General features: G+C 35.1%; 3 protein-coding genes across 4 annotated transcripts; 2 read left to right on the forward strand and 1 right to left on the reverse strand.

Annotated features, from left to right (window-relative positions):
• Nucleotides 1-198: 198 nt before the first annotated feature.
• Nucleotides 199-4904, reverse strand: LOC17894821 (meiosis-specific protein ASY1). The gene is made up of 22 exons (XM_023787948.1): nucleotides 4803-4904; nucleotides 4629-4685; nucleotides 4287-4383; nucleotides 4102-4170; nucleotides 3916-4008; nucleotides 3596-3716; nucleotides 3427-3496; nucleotides 3287-3328; nucleotides 2818-2946; nucleotides 2632-2745; nucleotides 2482-2524; nucleotides 2355-2393; nucleotides 2132-2259; nucleotides 2012-2024; nucleotides 1812-1879; nucleotides 1608-1709; nucleotides 1351-1501; nucleotides 1192-1268; nucleotides 1064-1124; nucleotides 843-988; nucleotides 643-753; nucleotides 199-536 (listed from the first exon to the last, which is right to left on the reverse strand). The coding sequence occupies exons 1-22, from the start codon at nucleotides 4803-4805 to the stop codon at nucleotides 483-485; spliced, it is 1788 nt and encodes a 595-aa protein (XP_023643716.1). The 5' UTR covers nucleotides 4806-4904; the 3' UTR covers nucleotides 199-482.
• A 1311-nt stretch (nucleotides 4905-6215) lies between these two features.
• On the forward strand, nucleotides 6216-8295 carry LOC17895488 (putative F-box protein At1g67390). Its single transcript, XM_006300284.2, has 4 exons — nucleotides 6216-6482; nucleotides 6948-7574; nucleotides 7658-7837; nucleotides 7924-8295. The coding sequence occupies exons 1-4, from the start codon at nucleotides 6237-6239 to the stop codon at nucleotides 8173-8175; spliced, it is 1305 nt and encodes a 434-aa protein (XP_006300346.2). The 5' UTR covers nucleotides 6216-6236; the 3' UTR covers nucleotides 8176-8295.
• Nucleotides 8296-8796: 501 nt separating this feature from the next.
• Nucleotides 8797-11169, forward strand: LOC17896203 (putative F-box protein At1g67390). Of its 2 annotated transcripts, XM_006300918.2 has the most exons (4): nucleotides 8797-9205; nucleotides 9710-10315; nucleotides 10398-10571; nucleotides 10712-11169. In XM_006300918.2, the coding sequence occupies exons 1-4, from the start codon at nucleotides 8870-8872 to the stop codon at nucleotides 11006-11008; spliced, it is 1413 nt and encodes a 470-aa protein (XP_006300980.1). In that variant the 5' UTR covers nucleotides 8797-8869; the 3' UTR covers nucleotides 11009-11169. The 2 variants fall into 2 exon arrangements, with proteins under 2 accessions (XP_006300980.1, XP_023644342.1); XM_023788574.1 differs by lacking the exon at nucleotides 9710-10315 and having other exon boundaries at nucleotides 8800-9205.
• Nucleotides 11170-12391: the final 1222 nt, after the last annotated feature.

Consider the following 12391-nt stretch of genomic DNA (forward strand, 5'->3'; position numbering starts at 1 on the left):
ATAGATCTGGTAATAGGGTAGGGGCCCTTGAAAGGAATCGTTTTCTTGGAAGGTGTATCGTGTGTGGATGTTTCTGGAATTTTTTAGCTGTGGGCAAAGATTCTAGGATATTCCGGCAATGTCACGTGTTCGCTTTCCATTGCGTGTGTGATTTTATAGGTTTTGGATTTTAACGAAAGTGAATTTTAAATTAAGAAATACTTCTTCCATAAGAAATTAAGAATGTAGTAGAATCACTAGAGAAACACTAAAAGGTTTTTACTAGTTTTATTACACCAACAAAGTATTGGAGTTTGGTTTTCACCTTTGCAACCTTTTAAGATACTAATTAGAAATACTTAGAAACCAAGCATGAGACTAGTCTCAAACGCATAGGGGGGAATAAAACAATAAAAGCGATAGATAATAACAGAACCACTGAGGAAGATGGTTGTAGTGTCTGATATAGAGAGGTGTGGTAGTACCACCGTGGTACTATCTTTTCAACTAGCCTGAGATTTCTGGCGCTTGGAGTATTGTAGAATTGGCTCTCTCACCTTGACAAACAGATCACAACCAAAAACGAAACAAGGCGTATGTCAGTTTCAGCCATTATAACTTAAGTTGAAAACATAGAGAGTATTGAGGTTTAGTGTAATAGACCATGCTGGTTTTCCTGTAACGTCTGTCTTGTGAGGCTTGGCTACAGTTGGCTATCTCGGCCTCTTTAGCAACCCCTCCGTTTACTGCAAAGCTCTCCCTCGAAGCAGCAGGCTGAGGAGTGAGACACAATTACTAAATTAGCAAACAGTTTTAAAAGAGTTGCAAAAAATTAGGATCACTCAGTTGTGATTTCATTCTACCTGTGCTTTGTTGCTAATGGGAGTGTTCCCAGCTTTAGAGATAGTCTGTTCACTTAGAACAGAGCCATTCGGCTGCATCCCAGATCTTCCTTTTGTACGTGTGAAGTCTGATCCTATGGAGTGGATACCTCCACACGTAGATACATCTGTATGTTTCCATATATGTAAGATAGATAAAACAGCTTAGAATTTGGGTGAAAAGTGTCAACGGGAGTGAGTACCTGCTGTTACATTGGCCTCTATGCCGTTGGTCTTGTTAACAGCTTCATTATCATCCACATCCTAAGAAAGCATTCACATTATAAAGCTGTTCCAAGGATTTATCAATTCTAGTTTTAAGTATTATTACCATATCATCTATGGCAAGAACCTTTCTGACTTCATATAGCTTCTTCTCAGTTAGACTAGAATGAACCACACGTTTCCCTGTTTATAAACATTGAATCATTGAGGCAAAATAGTATAACAACCAGCAAAACTTAACAGAGAAGGGTCTAAATGAAAGTACCTAGCCTGCGGTTGCTAGAAGCTTCCACGTAGCCCTCTTGGGTCATTCTGTCCATTAATTTACGAACTGTAGTTTGATTGGCTTCACCATCCAGCATGTTGTGAAGCTTTGTAATCGTCACATATTTCATAGGAAGAGAATGGTATAGAGCCTAACATAAAAACCATGCGTCAATCAAAGATCTCAGAACCTTATTTATCTATCCTTTGTGCACGTGTATCAATCCAACATAGAAGTATGAAATTAGAGTCTCTCACTTTCATGTACAAGTAGTCTTCAGGAGCTATAGGTTTCTCCTCCTTTGGAGGTGTTTCAACGTCAGCTTCATCTTTCACAAAGGTGAATTCACTCTCTGGTGTCTGGTGACATTTTGAGTACGTAAGAATTTAAAATTAAAAAGCAAAAGAGAGAATCATAAGAAAATGAGATTAGATCAGTAGGATTTAGGATAAAACAGTCACCTTTCTAATGTATGTGTCATTCCCAGTTTTCGAAAGAACACCTTCTTTCACGAGCTGATCCATGATTTCTGAAAGTCAAAATGTGACCAGTTAGTATAGGGAGACAGAATTTGAAGTTAACAGCAGATAGCTATTAGCAAACTGTATTATTTCATCATCATATGACGATGCTTCAAGTGTGTTTTTGCCTAGTGATTTACCTTCAGATAGAACCTGAAATCATAAAAAAAATAAAGTGGCTTAGATTTAAGAAACGGCAGAAAGTATGTAAGAGCTCAGTTACACTTTCTAAGGTGGAATCAATAGGAACAATTCATTACTACGGAGATATCTGGGAAGTTTGCTAAGATATCTGTGAGCTCCAGAGTATCTAGGTGACGGGAGTTGATCCAGTCCTTCACCCTTGCCAACTGCTGTTCATTTTCAGCCGGATCCTGTGTGTTGTCATCTTGAAGCATTTCACAGATAGTTGAAGATTAGAAGAAGCTTTTCTAATTCCGTGTAAAAAAATGCGTTTGCCTTAATAGTTAGATAGTAATTCACCTTCATCGACCTCTCCGTCATCATCATCATCTTGTTTCTCTGTTCGATTATCAAAACTTATTCAGGTTAGTGGATACTTAAGTAGACTGGCATAAGCATACTACGATTTGTTTGTCATCATCATTACCTACTGGCACCACAATGAATTGATTTTCTTGAGTTTGACTGATCTGTAAAACAACAATGAACATAGAGTTTATGCACAGCAAAGTGTTTACAATGTAGGATGAAAAAATCTGATTTAAAAGTAGATGAGCTAATAAATGACTTCTTTAACCTCGCTATCTGAATCAGAAGGCTGGTCATCATGTACAGAATCAGGTCCAATACTCTTCCCATCATCTTGCATGTCATCATTTTCATCCTCACAAGGATCAAGCACGCTCTTGACCTGCACAGATCATCCAGAATCAAAAGAAAAGAAATATGTCAAGCAAGCTGCATCATTATTCAATCACATTACCTTTAGCGTTAACACAAGATGTTTGCTGTTGACATTCCCAATTTCCATTCGCAGAGGATTCTTTGTCCATACATACTGAGCTTCTTCTTCTGTGCATCCTCTGAAGAAAGGTGGCTCGTAATCTGTTGGCTGTAAAAGTCAAATTACAGCTGTCAGTCTTTCTTCTAGGCATTAAACTTCGGCAGAGTAGAGGAAAGTGAGACAAGGTGAATGGTATAGGAATTCTTCCAATAGATAAGCAAAAAATTGTATGCAAACACAACAACTTCAAAGCTATACTGTATGTGTTATAAGTGTATAGAACCAATCAGTAAATAAGAAATAGACAGGCATAAAATTTGAATGCTTATTATCTCACATGTTAACCAATAAGTAGGAATTATTAAACAAAAGAAGCTCTATTCAAGCTGCATTAAGATAATAACAATATCACCAGTGTTCAGAGAATTTAGTAAGGCTGTAACCATACCGTCACATCATCATAGTACAGAAGCTTCATCACTATGGTGCGCTGTAATAGAAACAATGAAGTGGTAATCTCAGTAATCAGCAATTTGGAAACTGAAGTAAATGGAATACTCCTTGAAGGGTAGTTGCAATATTCATTACCTCATCTGGCATTTTGTCAAGAGTCCTCATCAGCTGGACTAGTGTACGAACCATTTTGCAAGCTGAACTCCTGATTTCAGAGTACAATCATGGAAAATAATAAAGCATGTTACAGAAGATAAAACCAGATAGACCTCAACGTAGGAAAGAAATATCTCAAACAGTGCACCTCATTTGATTTGGGGTAATGTCAGCAGTGGAGTTAAATGTTCCTCCATTTTTCTTATTTCCAGTACGACTGATATTCATCATGACATCTTGGCTGTCAGAATCTGAATAGCTGAAAGAAACTGTAGTAACACAAACTCTTCATCAATCAATAATGAATGATAAAGCATTGAAGTTAAGCTTAAAAACGATTTAGCAAAAAAGCACATGAATCAAAGAATACACCAATCAATCAGGGAGGAGTGAGGTATCATCTAATCAAACCATAAACCAGGGAACAACACTTTTACAAAGCTAAGCAAGCAAATCTCCAGAACTTACATGCGTATTCCTCAATCATCGGACCATCAACCTTTTCACATATGCAGAACATGAGCGTCTTCAAATATTTCCTCTGAAGAGCATCGTAGACTCCTAGATTTCATGATAAAGAAACAAAATCACCAAAGATAAACAAGGAAACAATTGAAACCAAGCGTTGAATGCTAAAATCGTATGTATTAAAACCTTTCTCCATCCAATCAATTAACCGGCGTGATTCAGCATCCATAGGCATTAGCTTCTTAATCTTCATATCTACAAAAACATCCGCCAAATATTAGTTACTATTTTTACAGAAATCGAAATTTAAACTGGATTTCTTAAGATCCCAAATCCAGAGAGCTCTAGAAACTTCCAGATTAGCATCTCACCTAAAGCAGGAACCGATTTATCGTTAAAATACTTCTCAGGAAAGAGTCCTCTGATGTAGCTGATGTTGAAGATAGCAATACGCAGCAGATTCCTAGTCTATTTCAACAAAACGAGAACCAAAACAAAGACGTAAGTGTAAAAGAGCTACAAACGTAGAAACAGTTTCACGATTCCCAAATTAAGCCAAAAAACACATACATCGCAGTCACACAAAGCAGATTAAGAGATCGATACGTTAAATCCAGATCAATATCAGCGGAATCATCAGGAAGGAACGAGAAATTTAACTTATCGTTTAAGAAACAAAAAAAAGCTCGCCGATCGGCGTATGCGTAGCTTACCAGAAGAAGCGAGTCCTGCTCAGTGATCTCTGCTTCCTTAAGCTTCTGTAGCACAACCTGAAGTAGAAACAAACGCAACACTGAATCAGATTGAAAAACAAAAACCCAGAGCAAGACGAAGAGAAGAACACGCGCGGAGATGAGAAATCGATGATCGGAGAAACTTCAGCTCACCATTTTCGCAGAGGTTTCGAAACGAAGAACTTGATTCTTCGTAGTCGCAGTAATCTCAGAGAGAGAAGAAGATAAAATTTCAAAAAATAAATTCGAAAATAGAGTAAAATGGGTAGAGTGAGAGTCTGTTTGGGGAGCTTGTTTGAAGTTTATAGAAATGAAGAAGAATCTTTAAGGGCAAAGTTGGTATTTAGTGTTGAAAGCAGGGGCAGTATCGACTAATTCCTTAACGTTACGAAGATATTTATGGGTAATGTTGGTATTTAGGGATAGTAGTAGGGGTAATATCGTCTAGTTTCATCTAACGTCCTACTAATAGACTGTAGTCACGTACAAACGCTACCAAAAAGTTCGTTGCTCTGAGTTGAACTTTTTTAATATCTATTATAATTGTTTTATTATTTAATGCAGAGAATGGAAAATGTTATAGCTCGGCCCAATGTTACAGACCGGCCCAGTTTATGTATTGTTAGTGGGTTTAGTCTAGTTACATCTTAAAAACCCAAGTAAAATCCAAATAAGTTAATCCATGCAAGAGATTTTGCAGTGTTTTGATTTTTTTTTATTAAAGTTCAAACTTCAAACAAAGGTTTGTTAGATGATAGATAAAAAAAAATTATGAGCATGAAAAATAGATGTGTTGTTTAATTAAACTTATAACAAAATGAAAGAAAGTTTTGGATTTTTCACGTGAACTTAATAAAGAGAAAGTTACAATAACTTAGTTTTACACGATAAAGTTCTCAAATCCTCCAAAAAACTTCAAAACTCGTTAAAATAAAAAACAATGATAGAAAAAAAATTGTTGGTTCATACGTAAAATAAAGATAAGACTTGAAATTACTAATTAAAATTTTCCTCAAAAATATATGTGTTAATAATATATGTTAGTACTGATATGTCTAGTGAAATTGAAAGAAATCTTAATAGATAAAAAAATATAATAATTAAGGCAAATACTGATTTTTTTACTTTTATTTTTATTTGGGTGAATATATATGCTGTAGATAAAAAATATTAGCTGTCAAGCAGTAAATAATTGTAATTATATAGTTGACATCTATATACAACGTATTTCATTTTACTTTGAATAGAATTACATACTTTACCTTGTAAAGTTGTAAGTCATAAGGAATGTAATAATTTTTAATTTGTTTCCATGTGTATTAAATGTCATAGTCAAAACAAAATAAATTATTTTTCTTAATTAATAAAAACCCCTTTAACTAGGGGTTTTCAGTAAAACAACCAAACACCACCAAGATATATTTGTTGTCTCTACATAAACCTATCTCTTCATAACTCAAACAAGATAAAAAAACATATACAACCTCTTCACCTCTCTTTTTCGTATACACACACAAGTCAAACATGAGTCTTTTCCCTCTCTCACTGCTCGAGCCCTCTCGAGTACTTCCTCATCCACCCAAACCCATGAAGGCATCACTATCGTCAGATGCAAGTGAGAAACGGATCCTCATCGATGCCGACCAGATCAGCAAATTCCCAGACAATGTGTTGGTCAGGATCCTATCCACTCTGGCCACAGAAGATGCCATCAAGACTGGTGTGCTAAAAAAGCGTTGGCAGCATTTATGGAAGCGAGTGCCTTACCTCCACTTCGATATGCTAATCGATATGCTCAAGGAGGCAACTCTGGATGAGGAAGCTATAACAAAGGTTTCTCTCTAATCTTATTATTATTTATTATTTCTTTTTGGTGCAATCTATCTCGTTTTACCCTAAACTTAAACTCATAGATGGTGGTTGAATTGGTTGATTGAATTACATTTTGATTCTTAGAAGAAATATTTTACACGGACCAATCTTAAATCAAATACACTTGTTTAGTATAGACAAAAGTTCAAAGATGCATATGTTTGATCTTTTGTGGTTATGTGCTTGCTTCTATGGTTTATCTTAATTAAGTTCCCACAATATTAACGGCATTTCACCCGAAATTATTGTTTTGGTTTATAAATGCATTATTGATAGTTGATGAAAATCTTTCAGTTTATTGAATTTAGCAGTTGATAAAACCATAGTTAAACACAAGTTATAATTAATAATTGGTTTTAATTGACAATTAACACTGTATTAAAGTCACTAATGTAGCTTTTTTTTTTTGTCTCTTTTTTCTTGAAGGTTTTACACAGTCACAATGGTCAGCTAAAGGGCTGCTCAATCAATCATTACGCCCAGCTGTGTAAAGACCCTAACAATGTGCTCAAAACATGGATTCAGTTTCTTGTTCATGAGAAAGAAACAAAAGCTCTCTCGCTTTCAAACTGCCATGGTGATGGTACGAGAAGCAATCAGCTTCTGTTGTCCCCAGGCTTATTCTCACATCCAAACTTCGAGACACTGTTCCTATATCGATACGGTTTCAAATCTGCCGAAGCCTTCAACAACTGCCACAATCTCAGGATTCTCAAACTTGAGACAATCTATGCTGAGGTTGATGTGTTCAACCAAGTTCTTGCATCGTGCCCTTCTCTCAAGGTGCTTGTGCTGCATGACGTCATGTGGCTCAAGTACAAAAGTGCTAGCTTGAAGATCCACAACAAGATGCTTAAGCTCTTGCATGTGTCTTCCGTTTATGTTGATTGCATTGATGTGTCTGCTCCTCTTCTAGATATTTTCTCGAGTTACTGTCTTCCTCTTGATGGGGAATCTGACGTCACCGAGAAGTCCCCTAAACTTTTGTTCGATAATCGTGATATGGACTTCAACAGAGTCAACATGCACTACAACATTTCAAATCAAGCTCAGGTATAAGTACAAAAAACCTATTATATATATATATAATTATATTGTATGTTTTGTTTGACATGTTAAATTATTGTATATTATAGGAGACAGAAAGAATCGGGCACGAGTTCGTGGTGAGCAAAGATGCTAAGTATTTGCAGCGGATTAGAACTTTGGCGGTGTTCGTGAATGTAACGAATTTGAAACAAGTTAAGATGCTAAGGCAGCTACTAAGTGCATGTAATGGAACACTGAAAGTGCTCCATATATTATTTCAGCTGCAGGTACGTTCATTTTATGCTTTAATTCTAGTTAAATAGGTCTAGTTTCCGACACATGCTTATGTTTATGTCCTTGTCTATATGTATAGGAGGAAAATCTTTCTAAGGAAGAAGGTGAAACTTCCACTGATGGAACACAAAACAAGATGTGGGATGAGGGCAAACTGTTTCCCAATGCTGAGTTCCGAGTTGAATCTGTGTCCTTGGTTGATTTCACTGCTTGGAATGAAGCTCACTTCGCAATTGCTTCGCGTTTCATAACGGAAGGGACAGTAACCAAGAAGATGAGGATCATGACGTACGTCTTTGGTTCCAGCAAGCAAGAAGTTAAGCCAAACTGATGAAACTTCCAAAGGGTAACAAGAGGCTTCGTATTACAAGCTTTTGAATTTATTTGGATTCTTATATTAATATCTCCCTAATAAGTCCTGTGTGACAAAGTATCTGCTATGATTTTCTTTTAAAACCTTAAGATTTTCTTTTAAAACTTTAAGATTTTCTTGTCCCTTTCTAAATCTTTATGCTTGTTTTGAATGTTTCAGTGACCTAATTAGATACCATTTTCGCACAATGGTTTATATCAAACTTTTGATTTTATTATTCAAGAGATATGATTCAAGCTCCATTGATGACAACAATGGCAAAAACAATATAAACAAAATCTTCTTTGGAGAATTATAGCCCAGCCCATGAATTTTTTGGGTTTAGCATAATTATTTCTTAAACCAAGTAAAAATCATATTAACAAAAATATATATATATTAACCAAGTAAAATATATTTGCAATTAAAAAGTTGCTTTAGTCTACGTGTATGATTTGTCTTTTTTTTTTTTTCTTTAGTTTGACCAAAAAGGCATACTTTATTACATAATAAGGAAAACTTTAATTAGGGTTTCATTACCAATAAAAAACACCACACAGATATTTCCGTTACTTTGTAATCCTTTCTTATGTCTTATCACATATGGCAAATTCTTAACCAAACCTATCTTCACAGATTCACATCTCTCATAGTGTTCATACAAGTGAAAATCATGAGTCTCTTCCCTCTCTCCGCTCTCACAACCTCTCAACTTCATCATCCTACCAACCCCATGACTGCATCATCATCATCGGATGCAAGAGGCGACCAGATCCTCGTCGATACGGTCGAGGACAGGATCAGTGAACTCCCAGACGACGTCTTGGTCAGGATCCTAAAGGATATGACCACAGAAGATGTTGTCAAGACAAGTGTGTTGTCTCAGAGATGGAAGGATGTTTGGAAAAAAGTCCCATACCTCATCTTCGATATGCAAAAAGCTACCATACCCAACAATATGGAACCTCTGGTCGTTCATTCTGATCGTGTTGCCGATTCCATTACCGAGGTGTTTCTCTCTCTTTTTCCTTATTTTTCCCTCTATTCTTGTTAATTGACCATAGCTAGCTAGTCCTGATAGTTGAATTGATGATTACATTACATTTTGATTCTCAGAGAAGTCAATTTGAATTCAAATATACACTTGTATGTATCATACAATTAATCTCGTTAGGTGTTCATATGGGTTTTATTTTTTTATTTCCGCAATAAAAAATGGAAATAACAACAGTTTTTCGCGGTAAATTTAAAATATTTTGAGTTTTGATCAATATATGTATATATATTTGAAAAGGTTAGCATAGATTGTAAATGCATTATTATAAGATTTATTGACAATCTACTAAAACAATCTCTTGCCTTCTTCACATAGTTAGTTCCATGATATATATTTCTTCAGTTTATTTTGGTATATGCAATTCACATACAAATCTTTATTGTATATGTAAATTGACAAGTTATATTGTATATGTGTATGTTTTATTGAAACCACTATGATCTTGTTTTCTTAAAGGTTATAAACAATCACAAAGGTCATCTGGCGGGCTGCACAATCAGACATTATTACCACCAATGTCATGACGGTGTGCTCGAAACTTGGATTCGATTACTTACTCTTCAGAAACAGACAAGGGCTCTCTCACTTTCAAACCTTCATGCTAATGGTAGAGGACTCAATCTACTCGAGTTGTCCCCAAACGCATTCTCACATCCAATGCTCGTATCACTCTTCCTATCCCTATACGACATAGAAACTCCACATGCCTTCAACCAATGCCATAACCTCATGATTCTCAAGCTTGATAGCATATTTGCTGAGGTTGATGTGCTAAACACAGTTATTGCATCGTGCCCCTCTCTCAAGGTGCTGGTGCTTCATGTATTGTGGTACAATGCAAGGGCTTGCTTGAAGATTAGGAACAATAACCTAAAACTCTTGCATGTGGCTTCCACTTTTGTCGATTGCATTGAAGTGTCTGCAGCTCTTCTGGATATTTTTTCCATTGACTATATCTTTGATGGGGAATACAACTTCGTCATCGATGCCCCTAGACTTTTGTTTACTACAAACATGGAGAGATTACCATCCTTGAACTATAATATTTCATGTGATGCTCAGGTAAGTACAAGCAATTGCATTATATATATCATTGATATCTATTTCTTGGTTGACATGTTTAAGTTGTGCATATGAATTGAAGGAGATGGAAAACTTTGGGAATAAGTTCTTGCTGAGTAGAGATGCTAACTATTTTCGTCGGCTTAAATGTTTGGCGGTGGCCGTGAATGTAATGAACTGGAAAGAAGTTGAAATGTTAAGGGATGTTCTTGTTTCATGGAATGGAATAATGAGAGAGCTCGATATATTATTCAAGGTAAGAACATTTTATACTTCAGTTTTTAGTTAGATAGATTTGATGTGCTTTTTATTTATTTTTCCATTTATCACTGTTGTTGAATTAGTATGTATATCAAATATTCTGAAACATGTTTATGTAACTTCTTGTATATATAGGATAAGGAAGAAGGTGAAACGTCGATTGATGGAGCACAAGAGACAATGTGGGAGGAAAACTTGTTTCCCAATGCTGATTTCCGCGTGAAAGTTGTGTGGATGTTTAATTTCAGCGGGTCGAATGAGAAACAGTTTGAGTTAGCTTCGCGTTTTATAACGCAAGGGACCGTAATGAAGAAGATGATGATCATGTCGTCTTCGGTTCCTGCAAAGGAGAAGTTAGATATTGAAGCGGCAGTCGCCAAGCTAATGAAACTTCCAAAGGGTAACAAGAAGCTCCATATTGGATGCTTTTGATGGAAATTTGGTTCCAATCTATATAGTTCTATATATTCTGATATAAAAACATAAACCATGATGTTTTCTTCTCCCTTTCTTTAGTTACATTTTCTTTTATGATAAAAATTATATGTTGGCTAAGTTTTAATTTGCTTTTAAGTTTAATTGACAAAATACCATCTTCTTGCAATGGCTTTTACTGAACTTCTCCCTCAACAAGCCGGTGGGATATTTGTAATAGAAAAATCAACTTCTTTGGGATTTTCTAATGTGACATTGTCTAAATCTAAAGTGATAACAAGAATACAGATTGATTAGAGTGATAAGACTAAGGGAGAAAAGAGACCATCTTTTTGTACATGTCGTAAGAATAATTTTGGTAACACATTGGAAAGTGAGTAGGGACACTTACAAGATTCTAGGTCGAGCATTTGCCTAGCTCCATGCTTCTTCATTAGATGCTGAAACGAAGTATACTCTTCTTTATAGAAATCACATAAAGATCGGTTACATGATATGTGTGAAGTTCTTGTAGGCCTCCATCAATTCTATATTGGCCTAAATCCCAAAGTATATATATGCTTCTTGGAGATAGTATGTGGGCCAATTACGTACTAATCAAGCCCAAAAACAGTTTTGATTGTAATTTAGGGAAGTTTGGTGCACAAGAAAAATTAAAGTGAGCCCTATCCTTTAGGTTCCAGGGCTGTTTCAGTGGTAAATACAGAGAGGTGAGAGAGTTGAACCAGTGACAAAAACAAAACAAAAAACAAAAACAAATAAAAAGGAGAAAGAAGAAAATAATATAAGTAAGGAAGAAGTTTGTGTCTTATATACCTTAAGGTTTTGCTTTATCTTCTTTTGTTGTTCTTCTCTAAGCTTTGTTGTATGTTTGTGAATCTATATATACATTTTTGAAGTACATTTGGTACTAAAATCTATTTAGGTTTATAACCTTTTATTTTATAATATTTGCATAATCAAACCCTTGCCAATTGAATAAATAACAAAACTTAAAAGTAAATTTTTGTAATTAAATCACAAGCAAATTGTAAAATTGGAAACAAATATTTATTACAACAAAAAGATTTCCTAAAATGTCTCTCTCTAATAAATCAAATATCTCCCCAATATATTTATGTAATCTTATTTGTTTTTAATTTATATTATTACATAAAATATACTTATAATAAAAATACAAAAAATTTCCCCACATTTTGCAATTTAAAATTTTGAAAACGGGCGTATATAACTCAAACGATAAAGGAAAAAATATATGTACAACGTCTATAAGGTAAAAACATTAGATAGCTCAAAGCCATTATAAATAGTACTAATATTTTCACAACTTCAAATGAACATGAACTTTGAATTCTCAATTATCCAAATTAAAATTTTAAA

This window comes from Capsella rubella, unplaced genomic scaffold (assembly GCF_000375325.1).
Source record: "Capsella rubella cultivar Monte Gargano unplaced genomic scaffold, Caprub1_0 scaffold_2, whole genome shotgun sequence".
Taxonomy (NCBI): Eukaryota; Viridiplantae; Streptophyta; class Magnoliopsida; order Brassicales; family Brassicaceae; genus Capsella; species Capsella rubella.